General features: G+C 41.1%; 1 protein-coding gene across 1 annotated transcript; it reads right to left on the bottom strand.

Moving 5' to 3' along the window:
- Window positions 1-605: 605 nt before the first annotated feature.
- On the bottom strand, window positions 606-10,304 carry meox1 (mesenchyme homeobox 1). Its single transcript, XM_024284863.2, has 4 exons — window positions 8,580-10,304; window positions 7,957-8,503; window positions 4,059-4,231; window positions 606-1,392 (listed from the first exon to the last, which is right to left on the bottom strand). Exons 2-4 carry the CDS (start codon window positions 8,453-8,455, stop codon window positions 1,270-1,272), a joined length of 795 nt encoding a protein of 264 aa, XP_024140631.1. The 5' UTR covers window positions 8,456-8,503; window positions 8,580-10,304; the 3' UTR covers window positions 606-1,269.
- Between the last annotated feature and the right edge of the window lie 235 nt (window positions 10,305-10,539).

Genomic DNA, 10,539 nt, shown 5'->3' with positions numbered 1-10,539 from the left:
CATAAGTATGTACTATGGGACATCACTAATTTGGATGATGATATTCAGAATTTCTTCATGAGGATTAACCTTTGGTTGAAATGATGGAAACACCATCATCCAATTAGCAAAGTCCTAAAGTACCTAAAAATTTAATTTTTTTCATAAAGCAAAAGCTGTTTCCAGAAACCAAAATGAAATGTTTAAAAAGTAGAAACTGGAAAAGGTAGTGTACTGTGTGACATCACTGATTGTTCAACCATCATTTCAACCAAACGTTATTTGAAGCGACACTCGATATGCTCCGTACTAATTGGTACGCAGACATTGAAGACAAAACTTAAATGTCAATATACCGGATTGATCCAAAATATCAGTAGCATCGATTTCAAGTTGATATTGGTATTGGATCGATGCCAGCCAGCAGATATCAATGTTTCCACTCGTTTGAAACTTTTATGTATCATTCAAACGGACCCAGCCTCCTCAACACTTTCAAGTTATTTTTCAACTGTTTTTATTGTTCTATTTAAAGGCTAAGAAGTTGCAAATTATTTGTATTTCTGCCGTTTTTTTAAATAATAAAATATTTTGATTTATTTTTGTATCATAGTTTTTGTATGTATCAAATAATTTAAAAAAAAGGGAAGCCTACAAAAAAAAACATTCACGCAATTGAAAACAATTGAGATTTTGAGGTTCGTGTCAAATCGACCACATTTACAAAAAATATCCATGTTGGTATCGATTATGACAATATTAACCAATATATCGCAGCGATACCCAAATGCTCAGTGTTGCCCCGCCCTAATAGCCATACAATCAGCAATGTCTTAGAGTACTTTTTCTGGTTTCACATTTCATTTTGATTACTTTACTGAATTTTGGTTACATTATTTTGGAATTGTGTCTCCATTTCTGATATTTTATTTTTACTTCTAAATGTTATGTTTTTTTATTATTTGTTAGCTTTTGTCAATCATCGTTGTGATCTTTAATATGTTTTTGTGATTCGTTAGTGTGATTTGCACTTCAGGGCCACCGTAGATCTGTCATCCCCACACATAAAAACAAACTGCTGCATAGACTTTCTCCACAATGACTGCAAGTTTCAACAGCATTGAAACACAGTCAACAATGTAAAAATAGGGAGGAAGAAAAACATCAAAATTAAGTTTCTTATATTATATACAACACTTAACAGTCTTCCTGGGAATTTGAAAAGTCTCCTGAAGGGCAGTTTTCCAGAGAAATAAACAAAAGTTGTCCAGTTGCATCATTTGTGTTGGTTTATTCAGAGCTGGGGGAGGCGGCTGAGTCTATATCATCGTTTTCGAGGTCGTTGGGCGAAGCCGACTGTCCTCCCTTCACTCGCTTCCACTTCATCCGTCTGTTCTGAAACCAAACTTTCACCTGCGACAAAAAGAGACAGGATCAGACAATCGCCTTCATGACATTCCTATCAGGTTCACTTCTCTTAGTTGAGGTTATAACTGAAAATAAAGTTTTAACTGTAAACTTCTAATAGTTCCTTACTGTCAATGCTACAAATCTATAAACCCAACAGCAATCTGCTAGATTTCTCTGTTTTTTTTTTCAATATCAGATTTCTTACTAAATTTACAACATTGTCAGCGAAAAGATTGACAAATAATCCCCACGAATCTCCCACAGCAGTACATAAAATCACTTGGTTAGCCATAGCCTTGGAGGAAGAGAAAAAAAAAATGTCTGAGCAGAGCGATGGCTTCTGGCTCCAGAAGCTCTCAGAATGTGAGGAGAGGGTATCGAATACACAGCAGGTCAGAAAAGTCCACAACCAGGAAGCCGGCCTACACAGGATGTGCTTTTAGCAGACGCACTCTGTGGCTGGAGCTCGTGTGAATCACCACACTCTGGTGAAATAAAAAATGAGCTCATATTTTAACTGTCCAGAGAGAAAAAAGCTGCAAACGCTTAAAAACTTTGTCAGGAAGTCACAAGCAACAAGATCAGAAAGGAATGAAGATTTAAAACACACTTTTTAATCATTACGTTTTTGGTATAATTGCCAAATAAAGACAGTTTCCTTTAACAAAACTAGAAAAATAACTTTTGTACCAAATTAAGCTAAAATTTCCCTATTATACAATATAACTGGCATGATTTAACCTTCCATACCCACAAAAATCCTTAGCACACTCAAAAAAAGCCTTTTTAAATTGGCTTTTTATTTTGCACTTTTTCCCCTTTTTTTTACCATTTTTTTTTGTTTGTCCCTACATTTTATAGCATAAACTTAAAGGTAACTTAGAAACACAGGAGTTTATATAAGCAAACCTCTGAAGGGCCCAAGGAGGAGTTTATTTAAAGTCTCAAAAAAACAAACAAACAAACAAAAAAAAAACCACTTTTTTAATATTGTGTTTTAGCTGCTTGGCTGTATTAAATTAAATTACATGTATCAGCTCAGAGGCCTTGTGGTAGAGCATCAGCCCTGAGACCTAAACAGTTCAAATCGAGGCTGATTCACACCAAAGACTCTAAAAATTGGATGTTTGACACTCAGCATTAAGGGGTTGGATTAAGAGGGGTTAAACCACCCAATGGTTTCTGAGGGCGGTTGTGTCTGCAGCTCACCCCTCCCCAAGGGAATGGGTCAAATGCGGAGAAAAAATTTCATACATCTAGGTGTGTCGCAACTAATGGGACTTCAATGTAGACAAACATCTAGAATTTTTATCCTGGAGTTGTTTTTGCAACTTTAAACGTAATTGAAGGCAAACGTAGGGCTTTATAAATTAAACATACATCTAAAAGAGACTCTTTCTTTAGAATAAGTCTCAACAACCCACTGATGTTCCAAAACTCTACAGCTGTATGTAATATACGTTTGGCCTCCAGGTGGCGCTGTTGGCACTTTCTTTGCTGGCAGCTATGGATGAAACAACCCACAATTGAGTCAGCTCTGGGCTTTTTTTGTGTTAGAAATTGCCAAGAGCCTTCACAGTCACTTCCGATACCTTTAGCGGCCTTTTTTAAGCTAGCCAAGATGAAGCGACAGCGGCAAACGGATAAAGTCAAACGGCCAGCTCCATGTCTCTCATTAGGATTCCAGTTTGCTGTTTTCATTGGAAGAAAGTTTGTTTTACATTGCTTTTGTTTTTCAATCTAAACCAGCCGTGAGGTCTTGCTGTTCAAGGTTTCAAAGACAAAAGTTAGTTACTTGTTATTCTTACTAATGTGCGCTACCTTAATGACTACAGAATCAAAATAAATCAATGAAACCAAATTCTTTATTTTCTCCCTTTATTTCATGACATGCAAACAAATATTGTATTTGGCCCGCGGACCGAGATCCCATTTAGATTTTGGCCCTTTGAGTGAAAAAGCTATGGTCTATAATTGACCACCGCGGTGATGTCAGGAATTTTTAGTTGAACTCTGCTCATCCTGCAGTGCCTCATCTTCTAAAAACCCATAAATCTGTTCCCACATGCCTGCTGGAGTGTCTGCCCCCCTTTACTGAAATGACAGCTAATCTGCAGACGGTGTCACCAGCAAACGCCGCCGAGCGGCAGGGGGAGCCGCGAGTGAGGGCGGACTGTCTTTTAGAGGTCTGGAAATGAGATTAGGGAGCAGGCGGCAGTACGTGTGGTCACCGCGGCTTCATTAGGAAGAGCTGCCTCTGACAGGCAGGCAGGCAGGCCGGGGTTTCATCCAGCAGCACTGACACATGCACGCCCCCCTCCCAATCATCACAGCTGCATGCTGTCCCGCTCAACCACAAGTTACTCCAAGCTCAAAAGTACCGAGGGGTAAAAAAATGTGAGTCTGGAGAGGAAATTTGGAGCATTTAGCAACCTCTATAAGTGATGATTACTTCGTTGGCTCCCTCTTTTATGCTCCAAAAATATTTAAAACAGGAATTTGTGGCTGGAAAAGTAAACTTTTTTATTTATCTACTTGGGGAAAAAAACATTTTTTTATGTGGCAGCTGATCAATCTTTGTTCAATGAAGGTTAAAATGCCAGAATTTATAAAGTTTAGTCAAAAATGACAATGTTTGGTCCATATTTGAATGGAGTAAAGTCGCCCACCTGTCTCTCTGTGAGGTCCAGGTTCACGGCGATCTCGTAGCGCCGCAGTCGTGTCAGGTAGTTGTGGTGGGTGAACTCGGCCTCCAGCTCCCTCAGCTGCTCCTTAGTGAACGCCGTGCGCTCCTTCCTGGCTTTGCAGCTGGAATCCACCTTAAATCCTGAATCCTGGATATCTGCAACGACAAAAAATATATATACATTTCTTTTTGACTCCTTGCATTTACAGCTAACCTGATTCAAATTAGCTCTCCATTTTTTTTCCTCCTCCAAGCAGAACTGAAGGACCTTTCAAACCAACTGCGAAGGCTGTTTAACAGCAGGCCCCTTATATAGTAAACATTAAAACTGCAGTTTAAAGTCGACCACCATCAGGCGCCATTTGGAGTTCTGTTCACCTGCAGCCACAGCGATTTTCACTAAGGTTGTGCCAAAATATCGATATTGTGATAGATCGGGAGATTTAGTCCTGCGATTGATTCTCGATGTGTTTTAACCAAGTATAGATCTTTTATTTTCATTTGAAGAGGCCGTAAAATGTTATATTCGTCATCCTTTGGTGAGACGTTCCTTTGGAAGTAGACATCACAAGACTGGTTTTTATGAGCACCAATGTGTCTGGCAGCTATTTAAATTATTCATTTTTGTTCTGTTGTTTACAACAATTTACAACAATAGTGGTACTGCTCTTCATGTTTACCATTGTTAACATTGAATTTTACAGATAATTCCAATTCAATTGATGTCAAAGCTTGTCAAAAATATAGTTTTACTGATTTCAACAATGTTGCACAAAAGTCCCTATTATTTGCTAACAAAATATGACACAAGTTGTGTATTATGATTGTGTTCAAGCTAAAAAATAATTTGGAATATATTTTCCTAAAAATAGATTATTCCTTATTATATGAGTTATTAGAGATGATTTTTACCAGTTATTGCAGTATCATGATATCATCGATATCGGAAGCCATGTATCACGTATCGCATCGTGATTCCCAGCTCATGTTTTCACAATAAAAATTACCGCAAAGGTTGTCCATGCATGCACTCATATTGTGTGGGTGAAAATATGCGGGAGAAAGCGTGGAGCGGGTCGGGGGCCGCCACACCACACAGAGACCACAGAGGGACCAAGTTAAGGGAGGAATGCGGCGGAACGTCGTAAAGGTCTCTAACAAAAGAACAAAGGTGCGGATGTGTCCAGGTCCAAGCGCGATATGTGTGCTGGGGTGTGTGTGTGTGTGTGTGTAATCAGCATGAGCTTATCACCAAAAAACACCCTGACTGGTGAATCTACCAATTTCAGATCCAAATGTAGTAGAGTTCATTTTTTTTTTTCAAAAGTTTCATCTTTTTAATATTTTCAAACCTAAATGAGAGCTGGTTGATTCAACTTTCAACTCTGTGCAGTTTTTGTGCCGCGGTAGCGACACCAGCAGCTGATGTAATCTCCACAAAATGGTTCTAATTTGTCAAAGTGAAAAGTTTAGCAGCGAGCCTGCCAGAGCAGTGGGCCAGAATGAAAAAAAAAAAAAAAAATTGACCGCAACACCTCGTCCAGATGTGCGACTGACTGTGTGTGCGTGCACATGTGTTTGTGCGCGCCTTGTTTTGTTTTCCAGCTTAAAAACGCTCCTGTCGGAGCGGGGTCGGACCTGGAGCGGTTTCAAGCGGGGGTTTACAGTTAGGCTGAACACCTGGCGGGGCAAACACTAAACAGCCCCCTCCCCCCAATAGATATCCAGCACGGCGGGAGGCTGTAAACTCGCACGGATGGGCCTTCTGCGCCCAGCGGGGTCCCACAGGAAAACACCATTTGGTGTATTTGTGGGTGGATGGTGCAAAATTGGCAATTTGTCTCAATCAAGACGCAATTAAAGTTGTTTGCTGTCAGTTAGCATTTGATCTCTACAACTTTTGCATTTGATTACTCGGCTTAAGCAATCAAATCATCAGACCTGAGCAAGTCAATTTGATAGCAATCAGTTTATGCTAACAGTTTTGAAAGTCAAATTCAAAGAAAAATCTTCAAAAAACAAAGGATTTATGGTTTTTTAATCCAGATTTATCAATTTTGGATTAAATAAACAATTAGAAAAGCGCTTTAACGAGAGTTAAGTTACAGTAAATCAAAGAACATAAATACTGGAGCTCTGATGTTAAGGGTTAAATAGTCAATTCTAAATATGTGGAAATTGGACCAATTGATCACAGATAACAGCAGATTTAAATCTCAAAACAGGTTTCTTTTAGCCAAATACAGCTTGCATTACATTCGTCAGATTTTGGCTCAAATCCATTAAGTTTTGGCCAGTTTTAGCCCATCAGCTGTCTGTGCAGCGGGCACTTTTTATCCTCGCCCACCAGCTTGTCAGTTTTCAAAAGAGGGAATGGCTCTTCTCTGCAGCGGAGAGCCGATGTCGTGGTCAGACGCGGCGCACGCACTCAGTGGGAGATTGTGTTACGCTTTAATGACAGGAAAATGTCAATGGATAAGAATGTCAGAAGTGAGCTCGCAGGGAAGTGGATTTAGCAGACGTGGTCTGGCACATTTTCAGGTTAGAGAGGGGAGGTTACAATGAGGTAAAGGGGGTGTTGGGGAAAGTTGGGGTCTTCCATCATCACTTTTTTTGTTTAGCTATGTTAATTAAAAAAACAATTTAAGCTATGAATGATAACTAAGCAGAATTTAAAAAAATATTTTTATCTGCTAGATTTAAATACACTAATATAATATTTTTATTTGATTTTCATATTTTTTTTGAGGTTTTTTTTACAAATAAGCACTTGCTGCTTATTATGGACTAAGGTTTTGCAACCTGAAGCTCTGGAGAAACATGGAGCTCTTTTATTCCTCCATTGTGGCTCTTTGGCTTTGAAGAAAACTTCAAACTTAACAAATTAATTAATTTAGGTTTAGATTTTTGACAGGTCACATAGGCCTAACTGATCAAAATTACGGTTAAAAAGTTTAATCAACTGTCAGAGTGGATTTATAATTGGAGCTTATTGCATTTACATGTATAGATTTGAGAATAATTTGGATTCTACACTTGTGTTTTTTATAAACTAGTAAAAGAAGAAAAAGGATGAAGGAACACAAAAGTCAATAAAATTAAATCTGATGTTTCCAAAATTTTTAATTAAAGTAAATCTGCTGCAAGGAACTTGAACGTGAGGAACACTATTGTCAAAAGTGCAAGAAGTAAAATTTGTTATGTATAAAGACATGTAGAGAACAATTTAAATCTATAGTTTATATATAAATGGTTGAATGGGCACAAATACATACATATTTTTCTAACTTTGAGGTGAAACTTTGCAGCTTCCCCTGGTTTCCGTCCATAAGAACCTGAACCAAATGGCTCTTTCAGCATTAAAGATTGCAGACCCCTGTTATAGACCAATATTTCTCCTATACTCCAGCAAAAAAACAAACGCATTTCGTAATAAACTACTCAAATCTGACAGAAAAACAGCAACTTCTTAGAAATTAGAAAATAAAAAGTACACGTATTAACTGCTTTGTTGTGAAATATTATAAGCAGCTGCACTGAACAAGAACAGTGATGAGCCTTTTTCTAGTGTCGGAAGTCACAAATTCATGATGGATTTTTGCGGAAACAAGGCCAAATGAAACATTTGAGGCTTTTAAAGCTTTTTTTCATAACAAAATAGCTTCTTTAACTGCAGCTTTTGACCTTTTAGCTTGATTTGTTGTGTAAATGCCTAAATGTAAATCAGCTGTAATAAGGACCAATGATATATTGAAATATATTTTAAAATTATTTTTCATCATCACAATAAAAGTGAAAATAGTTTTTTTGTTGTTGATGTTCACCATTAGACATATAGAAATATTTCATTGTTTCCTCTGGATGTTTTCCACCTGACTCACCTGTGATGTCTCTCTTCCTCTTACTGGAGCTCTTCTTGTCGGAATCGGCCGATGCCACGCTCTGCGGTGAGTACTCTCCCTCCAGGCACGTGGAAACGCCTCCCGGCAGCCTGTCGCCCCCTCCGTTGTCCAGTTCCTGCCCGCCACTTCCGCCTCCGCTAACCACGGCCGGAGCCACAGGTGGGCAGGCCTCGGGCGCCCGCGCCCTGGTCTCACAGGGGTTGAACTGCCAGTCGGCTCTCTGATAGCCTCCGGGGCTCTCTTGGTAGAGTCTGTCGTCGCGCGGGTAGGCGGCGTGCGGCACGGCCGGCACCAGGCAGGAGCTGGAGAAGTCCGTGTAAGCCAGGAAGTCGGGCTTCTGGTGGAGGGCGAAAGGGGCCTGCTGGTAAGGAGACTGCAGGTTGGCTCCGGGGACCCCGGAGTGCGGGTTCCTCATGCAGCCCCAGATGGGGCCGCCGGGATGGGCGCTCCGCATGCAGCTGCTGGCCGGCTGGTCCATGGCGATGCAAAACCTTTGCTCTTGAGCAAAGCAGCTTTTGGAGAAGGTCTGTGAGAAAGGAGCACTTCAGCTGACTGATCACACCTCATGGGCGTCTCATCGCATCTGCCGGCGGAATACTCACGTCTGCCTGATGCTGCTGACTTTTCCACAGCTCAGAACGCGTTAGGACGAACGCCTTCCTGTGGCGCCGCGCTTCCACGTCTCAGTGGGAGTGAGCGTGACGTCTGGCCCAGACACACTTTCTCTGAGTCCTTCTCACACCTCTTTCCCTCAAGGCTCTGACTGGCTGTGGCTCAGCGTGAGAGCTTCATCTGCAACTGCATGACCCCCTCCTCTTTTTTTTTTTTTTTTTTTTGGGCTGGCTGTTTTCACAACTCCTCTGAGGCATTCTTGACAAGCGAACCCTCCTCCTTTTTTTTAAACATATAGGTGGGAAAGAGTGGCAAGTTTATGGAGTGAAACCCGAGCCTGCAGGGGAGGAGCCTGCTGGCCACATGTTGGTGGTACCCTCCAAACAACCCTTCCTCATCAACTATTAATCACGGGGGAAATTTTATATGCACATCTAATGGGCTTTCCAGACGTGGGGCTTTTTAAAGGGACATTGTCTCAGAAGTTGAAAAAGCAAGCACCCACCCATGTGGGAGCTGACTGCCTTCAGCTCCTTAGTGCTTTCTGACACCCAATTTACTTCCTTCTTTGACACCCTTTGGAGGAAAGTTCCCCTCTGCACCCTGATCCCCATCCGTCCTCTCCATATTAAACCCCCCCTTCCTGTTTTTTCTTTTTTTAAGTGCAAAATAATGCCACCTGGCTGGATTCAATTTTGCAAGCGCTCCCACCTCCTGCTGAAACGGCATATTTCACCGAATCCAGCTGATCTGCTCTTCCATTTGGAGTTCTGCTCTCCTCCTTCGGCGAGGCGCCTCTCCCCTCCTCTCCCAGCAGCTGTGTGTGACAGCACTCGCGTGCAGATCCAGACGGGACTTGCCCTTATTCCATTTTCTGATCACTGATTTTTAATCCCCGCTACCTAAGAGACAAGTCACTTCCTCATGAAGTCATGTCTCTAATACCAGGAAAAGCTTTTTTGGCTAAACTGGATTTTGGACTCCGATTCAGCATATCTCGTACCCAATAAACCCACTGAACCACGCCGCATGCACTGAAATGCAGCTTTCCTTCAAACTTTAGTAGAAGTTTGCCCTCCCCACGCGTCCTAATTTTACTGTTAACCTCCCAATGACGAGGAGAGGCGAGATCACACTTTTACTGACACATGAGAAGGAAAGCCACAAAGTATTGATTTTGTCTTCTCAAATAAACCAAAAATGTCTTAAAAAAATGAAGGCAAAGCAAGCAAAAAGTGAATCCTGATAAAATCTGTGAACTAAAAAGAGCCAGAAAGGGGAGTGTTTGAGGTCACAGGAAAAGCCTTTCCATTTAGCCAGCAGATTGTTGAGCCATGAAGCATCCCTGGTTTTTACCGGCAGGCCTGACTGCACCGCAGGGAACTGGGGTAACGCTGCATTTGTGCTCAGAGTGGGGGCCATCTGTATGTCAGCGTAAATTAGAGCGCGTCTGTGCAATGTGAACGTATGTATCATTCTGTGTGCAAGCGGCCCAGAGAAGAATAATAAGAGGTTCGCAGTTATTACTGAAATGTGAAGTATTAGAAGTTTGAAAAATCCAGACAGATATTTTTCTATTCATGTATTCTTCAGTGGAGATGACTTCATATCTGCCAAGGAGGTCAAGTTTGAAAACAACTGACATGCTTCACTGTTTTGCAGCTTTTCTGAGTTCCACCATATTCACATCAGTGCTGTTTGGTCTGCACCACTTTCGTTTCTTGGGTTGTTTTTGCTTTCAACAGGTGCGAAAGCTCTCCTGTTCTCTGTCAAGGCAATGCATTCTCACTCCCAACTCATAATATATGGACATGTGGTTCAGGCCCACTGCACGTAGTGCTGGGCAGATCAATCCAAAATATCGATCTCAAGTTGGTATCGGATCAATACTGGCCCAGAGATATTTCCACTATTGTTTAGAACTTTTCCATATCAGCAAGAAGTTCATAG

The sequence above is a fragment of the Oryzias melastigma genome, linkage group LG19 (assembly GCF_002922805.2).
Source record: "Oryzias melastigma strain HK-1 linkage group LG19, ASM292280v2, whole genome shotgun sequence".
Classification (NCBI taxonomy): Eukaryota; Metazoa; Chordata; class Actinopteri; order Beloniformes; family Adrianichthyidae; genus Oryzias; species Oryzias melastigma.
This window is presented reverse-complemented; position numbering and strand designations above follow the sequence as displayed.

Excerpts from the sequence above, each read along its gene's own strand:
- meox1 (XM_024284863.2), bottom strand. The coding sequence starts at position 8,455 with ATGGACCAGCCGGCCAGCAGCTGCATGCGGAGCGCCCATCCCGGCGGC. Across the intron at positions 4,232-7,956 it reads GAGGAAGAGAGACATCACAG|ATATCCAGGATTCAGGATTT; the intron begins GTGAGTCAGGTG and ends TTGTCGTTGCAG. Across the intron at positions 1,393-4,058 it reads TGGACCTCACAGAGAGACAG|GTGAAAGTTTGGTTTCAGAA; the intron begins GTGGGCGACTTT and ends TTTTTGTCGCAG.